At 45.3% G+C, this 21,118-nt stretch overlaps 1 protein-coding gene across 3 annotated transcripts; it reads left to right on the plus strand.

Moving 5' to 3' along the window:
• Positions 1–14,946: 14,946 nt before the first annotated feature.
• LOC125157401 (putative MAGE domain-containing protein MAGEA13P) lies at positions 14,947–19,212 on the plus strand. Of its 3 annotated transcripts, none has more exons than XM_047844085.1 (2): positions 14,947–15,027; positions 17,654–19,212. In XM_047844085.1, exon 2 carries the CDS (start codon positions 17,720–17,722, stop codon positions 18,758–18,760), a length of 1,041 nt encoding a protein of 346 aa, XP_047700041.1. In that variant the 5' UTR covers positions 14,947–15,027; positions 17,654–17,719; the 3' UTR covers positions 18,761–19,212. The 3 variants fall into 3 exon arrangements, with proteins under 3 accessions (XP_047700041.1, XP_047700039.1, XP_047700040.1); XM_047844083.1 differs by lacking the exon at positions 14,947–15,027 and adding an exon at positions 15,170–15,250; XM_047844084.1 differs by lacking the exon at positions 14,947–15,027 and adding an exon at positions 15,390–15,458.
• The last annotated feature ends 1,906 nt before the right edge of the window (positions 19,213–21,118 follow it).

The following is a 21,118-nucleotide window of genomic DNA, read 5'->3' on the forward strand; positions in this document are numbered from 1 at the left end:
CATAGCTCCCTCTTCCAGGAATGATTTTACAGGAACTGCCATATGTTCCTGAAGACCAGGCTCAAGGGTACCTCCTCTCTGCAGTCTTCCTCAAATTTCCCAGGTAGCGTAAATGACTTCCTCCTCTTCATCCCCCAATGTAGCTTATACGCAATTTTACTACAGACCTATCATGCGGCCTTATAATTATTTACACGCATATCTATTTCTTTTACCTGAACACAGGAAGTGTGTTTCACTTGTCTTTGGGTTTCCAGGCTCTAGCACCTTCTGGCACAAATAAGGAGATCAATATATGTTTGGAATGAACGGGTGAATACATCTTTCTGGACTCATCCCTTCACTTCCTCCCCCACACCCAACGAGTCACCAAGTCTTGCCGCATCTGCCTCTGAAAAGAGATTCATCATTTTGTCCCTAGACTATGTCAACAGCCTCCTAGGTGCTTTTCTGGCCTTTAATGGCACTCCCTCCTCTCCCTGCTCTGGCCATCTTCTGCATGACTAGTGGAGTGACTCGTCTGAAATGGAAATGAGATTACACCAATCTCTTAGTTTAATCTTTTCCATGGATCCCAATGACACAGAAGACACATTTCATATTTTATGTTGCTTATATGGCCTGCTAGTTATCTGTCCCCCACTGATCTCTGCAGCCTATCTCATTTCTCCCCTCTATTCAGAGCATGAAGGATAGAAAGTAGCACTCCCAGGATGACTATTAATTCGGCACCCAATCCAATCAATACTCTTGATTTTTTTTTTTTAGTGTTTATTTATTTTTGAGAGAGAGAGAGAGAGTAAGCCCAAGCGGGGGAGGGGCATAGAGAAAGGAGACCCAGAATCCAAAGCAGGCTCCAGGCTCTGAGCTGTCAGCACAGAGCCCGATGTGGGGCTTGAACCTACGAACCACGAGATCATGACCTGAGCTGAAGTCGGACACTTAACCAACTGAGCCACCCAGGCATCCCTCAAAACAATATTCTTTAAGTACTTCTTCAGCCATTTTTAAAAATGAGGATGGGAAGAAGTGAATTTCCTGATAATAAGATTTTATTCTTCTTTATGTCTAAGGTGAAGGATTTATGACATTAATTTATTCCACACAATTGCCAAATCCTCTGACAACTTCTTGGGAGGCATAGTGAAACGTTTAAAATGTAGCCACCAGATGAAATTTCTTACCCCAAATAAATAGTCCTATACTTTACTGCTGCATTTAGGTGGCAGTCCTATACAACTGGTCTTGGGTTTAGTTGTGTCACGTGTAGCTGGAACCTACAACCTGCACGGGTCTGTTGCAAAAACCATTCGACAGTGAGAAGTCGGCACCACTAGGAACATTTTTATTTCTTTTTTTAAAATTTTGTTTCAATGTTCATTTATTTTTGAGAGACAGAGAGAGACAGAGCATGACGGGGGAGGGGCAGAGAGAGAAGGAGACACAGAATCGGAAGCAGGCTCCAGGCTCCGAGCTGTCAGCCCAGAGCCCGACACGGGGCTCGAACCCACGAACCGCAAGATCATGACCTGAGCCCAAGTTGGACGCTCAACTGACCGAGCCACCCAGGCGCCCCTGAACATTTTTAATTTCTACTCGAGGTGCTGAACATGTCAGTCAGAGGGGGTCTGATTTCGGTTTTTGCCAGTTATATAATGAAGTGTAGAAAGGAACGTGAGTGAACTGGTGTCGTTTACTGTTGAACACTTCAGTGTTTTAGTGCCTGTAATAGATTGACCCTCTGTACAGCGGCCTCCCCTCCTCCTGAGTCTGATTCTGCTCCTACCCACCTTGCCTGACCATACCCTTTATCTACCATACTTTTCCAAATGCATGTATTTGGGGTACACTGTTTTATCTTTCTTCAACACCTTCTTTTTTTATCCACTAGTTTTCTTCTCAGTGTCGTGTCCTCTGTAGAACTTTTCCTGATGCCCACCCTCAAGACACCAAAGGCAGAGTTAGGGTCCTCCCTCTTCTTTGCTTCTACAGGGCTCTGTATGTGACCCACAGGTTTGTCATTGGGTAAGAAGTGAACATACAAGCAAAGGTTTATGCAGATGTTTGGGAGAGAAAGATTTCATTGAACACGCTTCATCTGAAGTTTCTTTTGGAACACCCAGATAAAAATGTCCAGTATGCAATTGAATGGGTATCAGTCTACAGTTCAGATGACAAGTGTTGGGAGACAGTACGCCATGGCTTCTCACATTTCTGCATGCCTCAAGAGCAAAGTAGTCTGTGTAGAAGTTCTGGATATAGAGGGATGTATCTCCCATGGAATAAAGATTCCTAAAGCACAATGGAATACGCCAAGAAAGAAGTCAGTAATGGAAGGATGATTTAATGCTGAGCACTAAGAGGTGAAAGCAACCATGCCCTTGACTTAAAAAATAACCTGCACTTGGGTTGCCTGGGTGGCTCAGTCGGTTAGGGGTCTAACTTCGGCTCAGGTCATGATCTCACAGTGCGTGGGTTCGGGCCCCGCGTCGGGCTCTGGGCTGACGGCTCGGAGCCTGGGGCCTGCTTCGGATTCTGGGTCTCCCTCTCTCTCTGCCCCTCCCCCGTTCATGCTCTGTCTCTCTCTGTCCCAAAAATAAATAAACGTTGAAAAAAAAATTTTTTTTTTAATTTTTTAAGATTACTCAAGAATAAAATCTTTAAAAACAAAAAAGTAAATGCATTAGGGTCTGGTTTTAATTCTGTTTGGCAGAGTAGTTAAAAGAATGGACTCCAGAACACACCACGTGGACTCAGTCTACTAGCCATGTGATATGGAACAAGTAACATATTGTCCCCGTGCCTTAAATCCCTCAATTATAAACTAAAGATAATATTTGTCCTCACCTCACAGAATTCTAGGTGGATGTCATGAGCTCACATACAGAAAGCACTCAGTACCTGACACAGATTAATACTGCATAACTGGTAGCAGCTGAGTAACTGAGCCTTCATAATACCTTTCTCTGGTTATGCCCATTGTGAATCTGTAAGGTCCTAGCTGCTAAGAAATGGACTAGACTCCTATCTATTCAACACCGTAGAATTCCTAGCACTATAAGACAAGAAAAAGAAACAAAGGTGTTAGGATTAGAAAGGAAGAAAACAAGACTGATATTAAGCCCATACAACTCTGTCTACATAGAAGACCAAGAGAACATACAGACAAATTTTTTGCAGCTACGGAGAGGGTTCAGTTACCTTGCTGAAAGTGATATGAGCATACAAAAATCAATTTCATTTCTATGCGCTAGCCACAAAGAGTTAGAAATTGCAGTTGGAAATGTTTAGTATCAGGGTGCCTGGCTGGCTCAGTCTGTGGAGCATGTGACTCTTGATCTCAGGGCTGTGAGTTCGAGCCCCACTTTGGGTACAGAGATTATTTAAAAAATAAAACCTTAAAAAAAGGAAAAATTTTAGGATGCCTGGGTGGCTCAGTCAAGCATCCGACTCCAGGTTAGGTCATGATCTCACAACTCGCGAGTTCAAGCTGTGCTGCCAGCTCAGAGCCTGGAGCCTGCTTCAGATTCTGTGTCTCCCTCTCTCTCTGCCCTCCCCGTTTGTGCTCTTTCTCTCTCTCTCCCTCTCAAAAATATACAGACATTAAAAAAAATTTTTTAAGAAAAATTTAATATCATTTATAGTAGCCACAAAAATACTAGGTACCTAGAAATAAATCCAGTGAAAGATGTGCAAGAATATTATATATAAAATTATAAAATTTTAATTGAAATGTATTTTAAAAACCTAAATAGGGGCGCCTGGGTGACTCAGTCAGTTGAGCGTCCGACTTCAGCTCAGGCCATGATCTCAGGGCTCATGAGTGCCAGCCCTGCTTCGGGCTCTGTGCTGACAGCTCAGAGCCTGGAGCCTGCTTCGGATTCTGAGTCTCCCAATCTCTCTGCCCCTCCCCCACTTGTGCTCAATAAACATTGAAAAAAAATTTTTTTTAAATCTAAATAAATGGAGAAGTGGTCATGGGAAGTCTTAATAGAGTCAAACTATCAATTCTTGCCAAATTAATGTATAAATTCATTGTCACTCCAATTAGGACAGTAAGCTATGGATCTAAAAATCCCAGGGTCCAAATTCCAACGCAGCTACTTACTATATGACCTTGGACAAGTTACTTCCCCAATTCTGTACTTCAGTTTTGTTGTCAGATAAATCGAGAGAATATATTCTTTTCCCCTTTGGATTCTTGTGAAGAATAAATAAAGTAATAAAGTACTTAAACTATTTCTGGAACGCAGTTAGGTGCTCTAACAATGTTACCTATCATTGTTGTTGTTACATTCAGAACTACAGATCCATAAAGAAAAGAAACAAAAACCCTAAAACAGGCAAGCAAACAAAAATGAATTCACAGAACAAAACTGCCCAATATGCATTTCATACCATCTTTACTAATGATTGTAAAAGGCAAATTAAAACTCTAAGATATCATTTCCCCAATCATATTGGCAAAGATTAAAATGTGTTGGCAAGAACGTACGAGAAACAAGTGTTTTCGAACACTGCGAGAGTATAAATTGGCACAATTTTGCAGGAAAATGTGACAGTAACTAACAAATTATAAAATGTGCATATATTTTTGATCGAGCGATTCCATTTATGGGAATTTATCCTCCAAAAACTGTCACGTAAATACACTAAGATAGAAGAACGTTCACTGCCATATTGTTTGTAATATAAGAAACTGGCAAACTTCTAAAGACCATATTATCTAGTCAATGAAAATAAAGAGATAGACAGACACGGATTAACATGGAAAAACGTCCAAGATCCAATGTTTACTGAAAGACAAGATGCAAAACAGTAAGTCCAAGAAGGTATCATAATTAACCATTTTTGATATAAATGTTAGCATACATATAAAAATCCTCTGGAAGAAAATACAGAATTTGTTCACAGTGGTAAATTCTGGGGGTTTAAGTGGAAAAGAAATGCACGTTGCTTTTATTATCTATTTTAAGCATGTCTCAAATGTCTGAAACTATTACAAGGTGAGCGCATTGTTTATAACAAAAGAGATATACTTTTGCTAAGCTTTATTTAACATGATTCCCACTGTTAAGCATATTTCTTAGCCATATATATGTATATATATGTATGTATATATACACACACACATATATACATATAAACATCCGTCTTGAATTATTTGAAGAAATACTAAAGATTTCCCCAATTAAGTACGATAGAATGTTTAGTTTTTAAACATGAAAACTTTGGAATAATTATTCATTTAGGTTTTAGTTCTACCTTTTCAGATGCATGCTAAAACTGACTACACACACACACACACACACACACGCAGAGTATATTTCACCACAGCCAAATGACAAGGGTTTCAGTTCTCTGGATGTCTAAATAATTTTTGGCATTCCCTCTTATATAGAGGGAATCTCTATAGATGGTGAGGAACCATACCCTTAGGCTTTGTGTGGTCACCAAGGAATTTCCCCAGCAATGGTAACTCTTGGGTGACTTAGACATTAAAAAGCACTACTCCTGATACCTCGGGAAGTCAGGGCGCAGTGTAAGGGGATCCTGAAAGACAAGATTCTCTAATTGGAGAATGAGAGCATTTAAAACATTTTTTAAATGTTTATTTACTTATTTTGAGAGAGAGAGAGAGAGCATGCGCACAGGCGCACATGGGCATGCAAGCAGGGGAGGGGAAAGAGAGAGAGGGAAAGACAGGGAGAAAGAGAATCCCAAGCAGGCTCTGTGCTGACAGTGCAGAGCCCCACCCAGGGCTGCATCTCATGAACTGTGAGATCATGACCTGAGTCTGATCAAGAGTCAGATACTTAACCGATGGAGCCATCCAGGCGCCCCAAGAAAGAGAGCATTAACAACCCTATACAGCCTTCCCAAAATGACCTTCTGCCTTTCCTCATCTCGTGTTCAATTCTGACTGCCCACGTGGCAGAGAGGATGTTTCCTCCAAGCCTTTGACCGCAGCCATCCCATTCAGTGTTTCATTCTGTTCTCGCCCATCTTTCAGCAAGCCTGACCTAGTATTTTGGATGTCTTACCTAAGATCCCTCTAAAGTACTGGGACATTTAATATTTAAGTCTTGGTAGATATGTGAATCATCTCACTTCTTTCCTACAATTTCCCCTCATGTGCCTTGAAGACCATTCACTTCTTGGATACTTCTAGGTAACTTCCATCCCTCCTCATTTTCCCAATGTCCATGTAGCACTTCTCAGATTTCCATTTCCAGCCCGAAATCACTGCCTTCAAGACTTCAAGGCAGAATCACTTCTGTCAAAGCTTTAGTGAATTAAACTTGCCCTACTGGGTATCCTAGCATTGTTTTAAAGCAGAGGGGTTGGGGTGCCTGGGCGGTTTAGTGGGCTGAACGACTGACTCTTGATTTCGGCTCAGGTCATGATCTCACGGTTTGTGGGTGGGACTGAGCCCCGCCTCGGGCCCTGTGCTAACCACGGGGAGCCTGCTTGGGATTCTCTCTCCCTTTCTCTCTGCCCCTCCCCCACTCACGTTCTCGGTCTCTCTCTCAAACATCAAAAAATAAATATAAAAACACAATAAACCTGAGAGGTAATGTTCATCTCAGAAAGTGTATTACCCAGACTTAGGTCTTTTTGCAGCATAGATGGAGAGGGGGCAGATATTCACATGCTGAAAGCTGTCCTGGGTATTTGCGTTCAAGAAACTACAATCTAAAACTGATGAGCTCCCCTGGACAGGGAGGGGGTTGAAGATTCTATTCAGTGCAACATGAGAGAAAGACTAATAATGAAGTTTAGCAAGGCTGGAGTACACAGGATGTATATATAATAATTGTGTGTGTCTGCATGCAAGCAGGGGAGGGGCAGAGGGAGAGGAGGAGAGAGGATGCCCAGTGCAGAGCCCGATGCGGGGCTTGACTGCACCACCTTGAGATCATGACCTGAGCCAAAATCAAGAGTTAGATACTTAACCCACTGAGCCTCCCAGGTGCTCCTGAAACAGTGCTTTTAAAATAGCATCAGAAAATACGAAATACAGGGGTGCCTGGATGGCTCAATTGGTTAAGCCTCTGACTCTTGGTTTCGGCTCAGGTCATGATCTCATGGTTCATGGGTTCAAGCCCTGCATCAGGCTCTGTGCAGATAGTGCAGAGCCTGCTCACGATTCTCTCTCTTCCTCTCTCTCTCTCTCTCAAAATAAACAAACTTCTAAAAAAAAGAAAGTATGAAATACATAGGGATAAATCCGACAAAAGATGTAGGGAAACTGTACACCAAAAAATACAAATCATTATAGATTTAAACTAATGAAGACCTAAATAAAGGATAATATGGGGGGGGTACCTTATCTATAGAGAAAGAGGTTTTAATAGATTAAATCATGGTCCCCCCAAAAATGTAGAAGTCCTCACCCCCAGTACCTAAGAATAGGACAGAAAAAAATTATTTGCAAATGTAATTAAGTAAAGAATACCAAGATGAGATCGTCCTGGGTTATCTGGATGGGCCCTAAATCCAATGACAAATATCCTTATAAGAACAGGGAAAGATATAGAATACACAAAGGAGAGACACAGGGGAGAAGGTCATGAGAAGACGGGGGCAGAGATTCAAATTATGCAGCCCTAAGTCAAGGAATGCCTGGAGCCATCAGAAGATGGAAAAAGCAAGGAAGGACTCTTCCCTAGAGTCTTGGGAAGAAGTTCAGTCCATCCAACACCTTGATTTCAGACTTTGGGTCTCCAGAGCGGTGAAAGAATACACTTCTGTTCTAATATACCCAGGTTGTGGTCATCTGTTACAGGAAACTAATACTAGGAAACTAATACACACATGTAAGAATTACAGTGGACAGTGGAATTATACAAACTAGGCAGAAAGTGTGAGGTGAAGTATCTAAAGTGTTGAAAGAAAAGTCAGTTAAGCATCCAACTCTTGGTTTGGGCTGAGGTCACGATCTCACAGTTTGTGGGTTCGAGTCCCGCATCGGGCTCCGTGCTGTCGGCACACAGCCTGCTTGGGATTCTCTCTCACGCCCTCTCTCTCTGCCTCTTTCCCGCTCACTCTGTCTCTCAAAGTAAATAAATAAACTTAAAACAAAATTTTAAGCCACCAGCCTAGAATTCCATATCCAGCAAAATTGTTCTTCAAAAATGGAAGAGAAAATAAGGAATTTCTCAAACAAGCAGAAACTGAGGGAATTCATTGCCTATACATATACCTTGAAACAAATGTTAAAAAGAAGTTATTTAGGCAGAAGGGACACTACATAGAACAAAACCTTGGATCTACATAAAGGAAATACTTTAGAGAAGGAATAAATGAAGAAAAAATAAAATGATTTATTTTTCTTATTCTTAATTGATCTGATAACTGCCTAGTAGCAATGTACTGGATGATTATGGTATATGCATAAGAAAACTGAATAACAGGAAAAAATTAGGACCACTCTTTAATAAAATATATATAATACATGTGAAATAGTTAAGTATCATTTGAAAGTAGACTTATATGAATTAAAAATGTATATTGTAGGGGCACCTGGGTGGCTCAGTCGGTTAAGCGTCCGACTTCGGCTCAGGTCATGATCTCACGGTCTGCGAGTTCGAGCCCCGCGTCGGGCTCTGTGCTGACCGCTCAGAGCCTGGAGCCTGTTTCAAATTCTGTGTCTCCCTCTCTCTGACCCTCCCCCGTTTATGCTCTGTCTCTCTCTGTCTCAAAAATAAATAAACGTTAAAAAAAAATTTTTTTAAATGTATATTGTAAACTAGGGAAACCATTAAAAAATTTTAAAGACATATATTTGATAGGTCAGAAAGAAAAGACAAATACCATATGATCTCACTTATATGAGGAATACGAAAAACCAAACTCATAGAAACAGATTGCTGGCTGCCAGGAATGGAGGTGGGGCACTGAAATGGGTAAGAATGCACAAAGGGTACAAATTTCCAGTTATTAGATGAATTAAGTTCTAGGGATGTAATACACAGCATGGTTACTACAGTTTCACAATCCTGGATTGCATACTGGAAAGTGGCTAAGAGAATAGATTTTAAAAGTTCTCACCACACACACCAAAAATTATAACTGTATAAGGTGATGGACATATTAAACTAACCTTACTGGGGTAACCATTTTGCAATACATTTGTATAACAAGTTGTCATGTTGCATACTTAAACCTACACAAGGTTACATGGCAATTATGTCTCAATATAGCCGTAAAAAATATATTTGATATACGAAGGGACAAAATGAGAGAGGAAATAAAATAGAATCATAGTCAAGTGCTCAAAATCAAAGAAGGCAGAAAAAGGAGAAAAAAAGGAAATGTAAAATAAATGAAATAAATAGAGAACAGTTACAAATATGATACATATTAACTATATCAGCAATCACTTTAAATGTGAATGACCTAAATACACAAGTTAAAAGACACAGATAGCCAAAGGGACAGAAAATAATATCCAGTCATATTTTGTCTCTAAGAAATTAATGCTAAATATAGAGATTCAGATAGGCCAAAAGTAAAGGGATGTAAAGAATCATACCATACTAACAATAATCTAAGGAAAGCTGTTGTGGCTCTATTAATTCCAGAGAAGCAGACTTTAGAGCAAGGGAAACCATCAGGGATACAGAAAGGCATTACATAATGAAAAAGGAGTCAATTCTCCAAGAAGATATTGAATGCATATGCAACTAAAAACAAAACGTCAGAATATGTGAAGCAAAATCTGATAGAGATGAAAGGAGGAACAGACAAATCCACTATTCTATTTGGAGACTTCAATACTACTCTGTCAGTAGTGGATAGATCAAGCAGGCAGAAAATCAGTAAGGATAAGGGTGACCTGAACAGTACTATCAATCAACTTGATCTACTTGACATTTATAAAATACTCCATCCAACAACAACAGAATACATATTATTCTCAAGTGACATAAAATATTTATCAAGATAAAAAAAAATTCAGAGCCATTAAACACACCTTAACAAATTCAGAAGAAATCATACAAAGTATGTTCACAAGTCGCAATGCAATTAAACTAAAAAGCAATAGCAAGATTGCTCCAAATCTTTGGAAATTAAATAACACACTTCTAAATAATTCACAGGTCAAAGAAAAAAGCCCCGAGGCTTAAAATATATATTTTGAGCTAAGCGACAATAAAAGTACAACTTAAATTGTAGAGAAAGCAGACAGAAAAACAAAGTAAAACTCAATGAAATTGGGAGGCCCTGGATGGCTCAGTGGTTAAGTGTCCAACTCTTGGTTTTGGCTCAGGTCGTGATCTCACGGTTCGTGGGTTCAAACCCCGCATCAGGTTCTGCGATGACAGTGCAGAGCCTACCTGGGATTCTCTCTCTCCCTCTCTCTCTGCCTGTCCCTGGTGTGTGTGTGCACTTTCTCTCTCACGGCCTCTCTCCCTCTCAAAATAAATAAGCACTAAAAAAATCAATGCAATTGAAACAGGAATACAACAAGGAAAATCAATGAAATACAAAGCTGGTTCTTTGGAAAGATCAATAAAATTGATAAACTTCTAGTCAGGCTAACCAGGGTTAAAGAAGACAGAATTATCACTATCAGAAATGAAACAGGGATCATCACTACTCAAAGCTGTCCTTCAGAAATGAAGAAGCAATGAAAACTTTCTCAAACAGAAGCTGAGGGAGTTCATCACTAGACCTGCCTTACAATAAATGCTAAACAGAGTTGTTCAAGTTGAAATGACAAAGATCATATAAACAGAAAACTCTCAAGAACAAAAAACTATTAGTAATGATAAACAAATTCAGTAAAGTTCTGGGTTACAAAATTAACATACAAAACTCAGTGGTGTTTCCATGCATAAACAATGAACAATTGAAAATGGAAACTAAGGGGCTCCTGGGTGGCTCAGTCGGTTAAGCGTCCGACTTCAGCTCAGGTCACGATCTCGCGGTCCGCGAGTTCAAGCCCCGCGTCGGGCTCTGGGCTGATGGCTCAGAGCCTGGAGCCTGCTTCTGATTCTGTGTCTCCCTCTCTCTCTGCCCCTCCCCCGTTCATGCTCTGTCTCTGTCTCAAAAATAAATAAACGTTAAAAAAAATTTTTTTTGAAAAAAAAAAAAAGAAAATGGAAACTAAGAGAACAACCCATTCACAATAGCAGCAAAAAGAATAAGATATTTAAGAATAAACATAACCAGAAAGGTGAAATACTTCCATACTGAAAATTATAAAACATCAAAGAAGGAAATTAAAGAACACGGAGATAATTGGGAAGACTCCTGTGTCCGTGGATTTTAAGAATTAATATTGTTAAAATGTCCACCCAAAGTGTTCTCCAGATTCAATGCAATCCCTATCAAAATTCCAATAGCGTTCTTTATAGAAATAGAAAAACCAGTCCCAAAATTTCATATGAAAACACACAGGAGACCATGAATAGCCAAAGCATAAGCAAGAAGAACAAAGCTGAAGGCATTACACTCCTTGATTTCAAAATATATTAGAAAGCTACAGTAATCAAATAGTATGGTACTGGCATAAAAACAGACACGCAGACCAATGACACAGAATAACAAGATCAGAAATACATCCACACGTCTGGAGTCAGGTGACCTTGGCCAAGAGTGCCCAGAGTACACAATGGGGAAAGGATAGCGTCTTCAGTAAATGACTGGGAAAACTGGATATACTCATGCAGAATACTGAAATTGGACCTCTGTCTCCCACAACACACAAACATCAACTCCAAATGGATTAAAGACTTAAATGAAGACCTGAAACTGTAAAACTACAGGGAAAAAAAACAGACATTGGTCTCAGATTTTTTGGCCAGGACACCAAAAGCACAGACAGCAAAAGCAACAGGAGACCAGGGGGATTGCATCAGACTGAAGAGTATCTGTACAGCAAAGGAGACAATCAACAGAGTGAAAAGGCAGCGTACTGAATGGGAGAAAATATTTGCCAATCATATCTGATTAGGGTTAATGTCCAAAATATATAAGGAACTTGACCAACCCAATAGCAAAAAATACATAACCTAAATTTTTAAAAATGGGCTAAGGACCGGAATAGACATTTCTCCAAAGACATACAAATGGCCGACAGCTATATGAAAAGGTGCTCAGCATCACTCATCAGCAGGGAAATGGAAATCAAAGCTGCGGTGAGCCATCACCGTACACCCGCGAGGATGGCTATTACCAAAAGATGAAGTAACAAGGGCCGGCAAGGATGTGAAGAAAAGGGTATCCTTGTACATTGTCAGTGGGAATGTAAATTGGTACAACCGTCATGGAAGACAGCAGGAAGGTTTTTCAAAAAATTAAAAACAGGAGTCCCGGGCCACCTGGGTGTCTCAGTTGGTTAAGGGTCCAACTTTGGCTCAGGTCATGACCTCACGGTTAGTGAGTTCGAGCCCCGCGTCAGGCTCTCTGCTGTCAGCTCACAGCCTGCTTTGGATCCTCTGTCCTCCTCTCTCTCTCTCTGCCTCTTTCTCTCTCTCTTTCCCTCCCTCCCTCCCTCAAAAATAAATAAACATCTTTAAAACATAGAACTCCCATATGATCCAGCGATCCCACTTCTGGTTATGTATCCAAAGGAAAATGAAATCAGTATCTGAAAGAGCTATCTGCACTCCATGTTCATTGTAGCGTTATATGCAAAAGTCACGATAAGGAAATGACCTCGTGTCAATTAATGGATGGATGGATAAAGCAAATGTGAAATATATATAAAAATGGGAGATATATATGAAAGTGTGATCTATATTAATATATCATTATATATTATTAATATATAATATTGTATATTGTTCATTAGCATATACTCCCTTGTGTCATTGTAATATTACTCAGCTTTTAAGAAGAAGGAAATAATTGCTATTTGTGACAATATCGACGAACCTGGAGGCCATTGTTCTAGGTGTAGTAAGTCAGACAGAAAAGGATGCATGATCTCAATTATATATGGAATCTAGAGAAGTCGAATTCATAAAAGCCAAGTGGGATGGTGGTTGCCAGGGGCTGAGGTGTACGGGAAATGGGTATAAAGGTTCAGTTACCTGGGCTGAATAAGTCCTGGAGATCTAATACACAGCATGGTGACTATAGTTGACCATACTCTACTATATACTTAAAATTTGCTAAGAGGGTTGACCTCATGTGTTCTCACTACACACACACACACACACACACACACACAGTGGTAACTATGGGAGGTGACGGATATGTTAATTAGCTCAACTGTCATAGTCATTTCACAATACGTATCGAAACATCGTATTATAGGGGCGCCTGGGTGGCGCAGTCGGTTAAGCGTCCGACTTCAGCCAGGTCACGATCTCGCGGTCCGTGAGTTCGAGCCCCGCGTCGGGCTCTGGGCTGATGGCTCGGAGCCTGGAGCCTGTTTCCGATTCTGTGTCTCCCTCTCTCTCTGCCCCTCCCCCGTTCATGCTCTGTCTCTCTCTGTCCCAAAAATAAATAAAAACGTTGAAAAAAAAATTAAAAAAAAAAAGAAACATCGTATTATATACCTTAAAGGCATGCAATTTTTATTTGTCAAGTACAGTTCAATAAAGCTGGAAAAAATAAATTTTGTAAAAAGACACTACCCTCTGTCTCATTGACGCTGCAACCTTTTATTGTTTTGTCTCTGGGAAAACGCAAAGAAGTGGAGGATGATAAGTGCATTATGGAAACTGTTTACGTATCCCATTCACCACGGCATGAAAATCCAAAGATCACCTAAGAAAAAGCTTCACAAAAATGTTCAAGACCTTCATGGAGACAACTATAAAATGTTCCTGACAGATTCAGAATGCCGGAAATATGTTAACTGTCCTTAAGTTATTTACAGATTTATTATTGCCTTACCTGTATGTGCCAAGACAACAAACCTGGGGGGTTGTGTTCCACTCTTGGTTCAAAGCGGTCGGGCTTAAGTCCATGGAAGGCGAAGGCCAACTCAGTGCTGGAAGTCAAGGTAGTAACCCTGAGGGAGAACCCAGAACTCCCACCACAGAAGAGATAGGTCCCCACGCCCATCCTTCCCCAGCTGTTAGCCATGAGAGACCCTGGCACGTGATGACCAGGTGTGGCAGAGCCTGATTTCTACTAGAGAAGGGGTACATTTTCAGGGACTAAGGGCTTTGATCTGAGGGGGCAGGACTCAGGCTAGCAGAGGGAGGAATCCCAGGCCCTGCCAGGTATTAAGGTGAGGGCCCTTATGGAGAGCTGAATTAGCCACCCACCCCAAACAGGGGGCCCCACAGGCATGCACACCTGCTTTCAGCTCCGGGGAGGCCCCAGGAACAATTATCACTTACCACTCACATCATCTGCATTTGTGCGGTGGGCATCTCAGGGGGCCTTATAAAGGCAGAGGGTAGAGGCCCTATCAGGAAGAAATATAAATACTTGCGGAGTATCCCACAATATATAGGGAGCCGCAAGCCTGCCCTTACTGTCAGCTCGGACAGACCCCACTCGGGCCCGTCATGCCAAGACGGAGCCTGCCTCCTCTTTTGGTGAGATAAAGGCCTTGACCTGAGGGATGAGGCCTCAGTTCAAGAGGGGGCGGGGGACTCGGCCAGTGCAATAAGTCAAGGTAAGGGTCAGGGGTTTTCCCATCCCAAGTAGATCGGGACCCGCCCCTACTATCAACTCTAGGAAACACCAGGCTGAGGACAGGGATGTGTTGCGTCCTGCCTTTCGGAATCTGAGGGAAGCGAGGTTCCCTCCGAGCGGGCTGGACTCCCGTCAGAAGAGGGAGTTCAAGGTAAAGAACGAGGAGGAGGAGCCAGGGGTCCTCTCCCCAGACACAAACGGCCCTGAGTTCTTCCCTGCCCCCACAATGGTCCCTGGAAGGCCCCAGGCAGCGTTCCCGGAAGTGACGTACCTGACTTCCGCCTTAGGGCGGTCCGGGGGGACCGTGAGGCTGTCTTCATCACTTGGGGCGTGGATTCAGGTCGCCAGAGGGAGGAGTCCCGTGCGTGGGCCCAGCTCTGGCACCTGAGGGACGGGGCCGGCTCCAGCACCCGTCAGGTGAGGACTCAGAGGGAGGGCTGGCGGTAGCTTTCACCGCGGAGCGGGTGCCCCAACGCCCCTCCCCCACCCCCTGTGGTCTACCCGGAAGGACCCCCGCGGGGTCCCGGATGTGGTTGATCCCAACGTCCATCTTGGGAGCCCGAGGGCCTCGCTTTCTCTGACGGGAAGCGGGCCCCGGTGGTCGGAGGGACGTGCCGCCGGCTGGGGTGGCCAGGTTAAGGTGAGGACCCAGAATGAGGGCTGAGGAGGAGCTCTCGCTCTCCACCCCCACCTCGCTCGTCGTCTGCCTTACAGGCCCCGCGCAGGGCCCCAGACGGGCCGAATCCGGGCCTCCATTTTGAGAGCCTGAGGGGAAAAAAGGCTTTTGTCTGAGGGGCGTGAACTCAAGTCCTCAGAGGGAGGAGGCCCGGGCTCTGCCAGGTCTCAAGGTGAAGACCCTTATGGAGGGCCGAGGGGACCTCTTTCCGGATAAAGGGGGGGGGGGCATGCAGATACCCTTCCTGGTCGCCGGCCTTGGGTGGCCCGGAGCAGGGCGCTTAGGCCGAGGCGCCTCCCCCAACCCTCTGTACTTCCTTGTGGGTGGTTTCTGGGAGACGGGAGCCTCGGCCTGCGGGCCTCATTCTCGGGTTCGCCAAAGGGAGAGGGCGCAGGCCCCGTCGAGAGTCCGTGGGGAGTCCTCGGGAAGGACTGTGGCTCTGCCCCGCCCCCCCAAACCCTAAGGAACCTCTCCAGAAGTTTCTCGTGACCCCTTCTGTCCGCCCCCGGGGACCCCGGGAGATAGCGTCAGGCGGAACCAACTTCTGTTTCCGAATCGGGGGTCTCAGGGAGGTGAGAGCCTTGGTCTGAAGGACCCAATATCTGGTGATCGAAGAGAGGAGTTTCAGACCCTGCCAGGCAGAAGGGTGAGGATCTTTAGGGCCGAGAGGATAGGGCGGGCCCCACAGAAACCTGTCTTGTCTTTCAGCCGTGAGGGGCCCCAGCCAGGGCTGTCAGATACAGATGCCCCGTCCGCCCTGCTCACCTCCTTGCCTAGTGTCTTTGGAAGATGGGGGCGTTTCCCTGAGGGCAACATTCTTAGGTCAACAAAAAGTGGCTTCAGGCCCTCCCAGGAATAAATAGGGATACCCTGAGGAGAGCTGGGGGTCACCCTCAAGCCAGAACACGGAGGGAATTGCGCGGAGACCCACACAACCCCAGGCCATCAGCCCTAGTATACACCAGGCAGGCCTGGGAGGCCGAAGCCCAGCTTCAGTCCCTTCTCGGTGGCATTAGGGAGGGGACAGCCTTGGTCTGAGAGGTGCAACTTCAAGTACAGGGGGAGGAGCCCCAGCCCTGCAGGAGTCAAGGTGAGGACTCTGATGTGGGCCCGGAGGACCTTCAGCCGTGGATAGAGGGGTCTCCAGCCCTGTCCTGCCGTCAGCCCTGCGAGGCTCCAAGTAGAGCTGTAAGGCAGAAGTATCTTCCTGCAACCCCCTGTCACCCCCTCACTTATTTGGCCTCTCCAGGAGACAGAGCCTCGGGGTGAGGGATGCAGCCTCCTGGCAGAAAGGAAGGAATGCAGGCCCAATACGAATTGCTAATGGAAGGCTAAGGGTAATTTCCACTCCAGACAAAGAGGTCCCCACAGAAACCTGCCCCGCCCCTGGTAGCCCAGGAGCATCAGTCTACCTGAGTCCCCCCTGTTTCCAGCTGGCATGGGGGGGCGGGAATCTCAGGGAAGTAAGGATCTTTGTCTGGAAAGGCCACTCAGGTCACCAGAGGTAGGCATCTCAGCTCCTGCTGGCCACTGAGTTAAGTACCAGGAGGGATGACAAAATTAAGCGACCATCCCAAAACGTCCTGGGTCTTAACCCCTGCTGTCAGCCCTGGAAGATCTTGGGCAGGGATGGGTGGATGTGACACCTCTTCACTTGTCTCATTGGTCTCAAGGAAGTGAAGGCCTTGGTCTGACAGGACAGCCTCACACCAGCAGAGGGAGTCATGTCAGGCCATCGAAAGAGGAACCCCAGGCTCTCCCAGGAGTTAAAATGAGGACCCTGAATAAGGATTGGGGGCTCTCCCCACATCTGGCCCTTGGAGAGATAAGTCCCCTTCTCCCCCCTGCTTCTGCCTAGGGAAACCCTGGTACACAGTGTCCAGAGGTAATGCACCCTCACTGCTACTTGAACTACCTGGTGGTCTCAAGGAGCTGGAGGCAGTTAGCAGAGGCATGAGTCTAAGGTTCTGCCAGGAGTTAATGTGAGGATGGAGGATGCGGTGGACCCCTACTCAAGAACAGATGGGGCCCAGCTGCCCCTGCCGTCAGACAAGATAGGACCCAGGGCATGGCGTTTGAATGTGGCACCCCGTTCACTTCCTCCTCTCTCGTCTCACGGCGGTGAGGTCTTGGGTTAAGGAAGGTGACCTCAGGTCAACAGAGGGAGGAGTCCCACACCCTGGCAGGCATCAAGGTAAGGACAGATGACCCCCTGTTCCAGAAGAGAGATCCCCAGAGTCCGTCCAGCCCTTCTCTAATCAGGAAGACAGGAGATCCCTAGAGTACTAAGGAAGGGAACACCTGCTATGATGGCCTTTGTCGGAGCTGACACACTTGAGTCCTTCACGCTGTTCCTCTCTCCCTCAGGCCAGTTGGTTGCCGTCACCCACCTGCTGCCCATACCTCTGCCTGCTGCCCCCGACACCGGTCATCATGTCTCACAGTGAGAGTCAGAGCCACGAGCTTGAAGTAGGCCTTAAGGCCCAAAGAGAGGCTCAGGGCCTGGTAGCTGCACAGGTTCCTGCAACTGAGGAGAAGGAAACTGCCTCTTCTCCTCTCTCTCCTTTGATCCAGGGCGCCCCAGAGGCGGTGCCTGCTGCTGGAAACCCAGGTGTTCTCCAGCAGTCTGGGGAAGCCTGCTCTTCCTCCCCCACCGTCGAAGCCACTCTATCGAGCAAATCAAATGAGGGCTCCGGCCGCCCAAGACGGGATGCAGGTGCCTCCCAGGCTCCACCAGACCCGGCGATCTTGCCTGACGATGTCCTAGATGAGATGGTAGCTAAATTGCTGCAGTTTCTGAGTGGCAAGTATGTAGCAAAGAAGCCCATCACAAAGGCGGAAATGCTGAAGAGCATCAAAGAGCACAAGAACCACTTCCCCGTGATCTTCAAGAAAGCCTGTGAGTGCATGGAGATTGTCTTTGGCCTCGAAGTGAAGGAAGTGGACCCCATCAACCACTCCTACGTGCTTATCAAAACCCTAGACCTCACCTATGATGGGATGCTGAGTGACGACCAGGGCATGCCCAAGACCGGCCTCCTGATCCTTATCCTGGGTGTGATCTTTATGGAGGGCGACCATGCCCCTGAGGATAGGATCTGGAGGGTGCTGAGTGAGATCGGAGTGTATGCTGGGAGGAAGGATTTCATCTATGGGGAACCCAGGAAGCTCATCACTGAAGATTTAGTGCAGGAAAAGTACCTGGTATACCAGCAGGTGCCCCACAGCGATCCTCCACGGTATGAACTCCTGTGGGGTCCCAGGGCCCACGCTGAAACCAGCAAGATGAAAGTCCTGCAGTTTTTTTCCAAGGTCACTGGCACTGACCCCACTTCCTTCCCGTACTGGTATGGAGAAGCTTTGCGAGACGAGAGAGAGCGAGCCCAGGCCACAGTGGCCACCACCGATGGTACTACTGTCACAGCCAGTGAAGGTTCCAGTGTCCCGTCCGGCAGCTTCTCTCGCCCTGAGTGAAGCCTGAGGAAGATCCTCCACTCTGTGTTTGAAGAGGGCAGTCAAAGTTCTAAACGGTGGAGGATTGAATTGCAAATTTTATCTTTTTTTTTTTTCATTTTGGTATTTTTCAAATGCTCTTGCTTCTAAAAGGTTAGCTTCATGGTCTAGGTTCATGAATGACCCTGGTCACATCTTTACTGCTGTTCATTAGGCTTAAGAATAAGAATTTTGCTCTTCTGGAAAACATACTGGGAAACTTTCGATCTTATTTTCTCATCTGGAAGAAGATAGCATGGCACAGATAGTGGAATTTCCTTAGAAATACGCAAGAGTCCAGCAATAAAATCGATGGGATGGAGAAATAGAGGGAGAAATGTACAAGACGGTCATGCTAGGATTCCTGAATCCCGTTTAGTCTGCTGGCTAGTAAAATTAAAGATCTGTACCTGGATTTGTTCGGCTAAAGTGTGCATGAGAAATTAAATCTTAATAAATGAAAGCCCTGGGTCACTGGCTCATTTATTCTTGCAAGTGTTTTACAAGTAAGAGAAAAGTCTAGAATAGAAAACTGCTCTTAGCAATTCCTTGGGGATCGTGGGTAAACCAGAGACAAGTCTCCACCTGGGGCACGTATGGAAGACACACAGCACCCCTGTCCCCATGCCACTGAACGCAGTGCACAGATAAGTGTTCTGTATGCATTGTCTACAAGAGTTCCTGAGAATAGGGTGACAGTCCTTTGAAGTGATGCGGGGGAGCTGGTGCTTTTTCCTTGGCCTGGGAAAGCCAAGACCCCACGCCTTTGAAAGGGCATTTTAATTAGGTTATCTTGAGTGTGATGTGGTCACCTCTAAGCAAGGGCTAGACTTTCGGTGGGGGTGAAATGAGTGAAAATTGTGGTTTGGATGCAAGAGCAGCTGGGAGGGAGGAACAGTTAGTCCTTGACTCCAATTCTAGGAGCTATGAGTTGTGTTCTGCTGGGGAAGACTTCCCCATATCCAAATAATATATCCACTAACAGGGACATTTTAGTTCTATTTACAAAGCAGCATTTGGGGCTCACTTGGTGGTTCGCGCCCTGGAGCTGCTCATTCTCTGAGATGTCGTGGAAAACACACACACACACACACACACACAGTCAATCCCCGATGAGACCATGATAGAGTTTGGGGTCAAAATCCTATAGAAATTACTGCTATTTGGGGCACCTGGGTGGGTCAGTTGATCGAGCAACTGACTGCAGCTCAGGTCATGATCTCACGGCTCGTGAGTTCAAGCCCTGTATCGGGCTCTGTGCTGACAGCTCAGAGCCAGCTTCCGATCCTCTGTCCCCCTCTCTCCCCCTCCCCCGCTTACGCTCTGTGAAAAATAAACCTTAAAAAAAAAAGTCACGGCTATTAAAGATCCCATAAAAGCCAAGCACCGTGGCAATATAGCAGGTCCTACAAGACAGGACTCATCAAGCCCACTTCACAGGTAAAGAACCTAATGCTCACAGCACTTGGCAGTTTGCCAAGTCACATGGTCACAAGTCCCCAAGGTCACATGTCTCCTACGTGACAGGGCTGGGACTAGATGCCTGGTCTGAATTCGTCTAAACCCAGGCTGTTCCCCCTCCTCCCAGCCTGAGGCTCACCTTTCTGTCTTCTGGCTCATTTCTTTCCAATGTCTTTCAGGCAACAAAGAGAAGGTCCCTGTGTCCAAAGTAGGCCCAAAGAAGGAAGGGGACAATGAGAATCAAACACTGTGGACTGTCTGGGCTTTATTTCCCTACCGTCCGGCCTGCCTGAGCCCCAGAGCTCCTGGGGAGGCGACTGCCCACGTGCTGGTGTGTGTCTCAATCCCGGCACTTTCCTGCGTGACCACACCCTTCCCCTGATCTCCCTCTGCCTCCCTGTCCAGCTCTAGAATCCGGCCTGCTGACCGCTCACCACTTTTTCTTCCTTTGGAGACCTGTGCTCCCAATGAACAGCCCCAATCGCCTGTCTTCCCCCAGACTCTGCAGAAGGATGTCCCGCTGGCTGGCCATCCCTCTTTCTGGAACCCTGAGAGCAATAGCCCCTTAGCAGCAAAAGTGTACTTTGGAGGATGGCTAGATGCCTGAGCGCCCCTCCTGGCGTCTGCAACACACTTTCAAATGAGCTGGCAAGTAGAGTCTGAGTTGCTCATAATCTACTGGTTCTTAGGCTATAACCCTGACGTTAGGGATGGTTCTTGAAACCACACTATTTGCAGGTAAGAGTCTAATAAGACATATTATTTGAAACAGGCCACTGATGACATCAGCAGATGAACAAGCTCACCTAGATGGTCAAACACCAAAACATCTCTCCTAGGTAGTGGATGAGGAAACACCACGGAAACCACTGTGTAAGC

Source organism: Prionailurus viverrinus, chromosome X (genome assembly GCF_022837055.1).
Source record: "Prionailurus viverrinus isolate Anna chromosome X, UM_Priviv_1.0, whole genome shotgun sequence".
Classification (NCBI taxonomy): domain Eukaryota; kingdom Metazoa; phylum Chordata; class Mammalia; order Carnivora; family Felidae; genus Prionailurus; species Prionailurus viverrinus.

Coding starts and splice junctions, on each gene's coding strand:
- LOC125157401 (XM_047844085.1), top strand. CDS start 17,720: ATGTCTCACAGTGAGAGTCAGAGCCACGAGCTTGAAGTAGGCCTTAAG.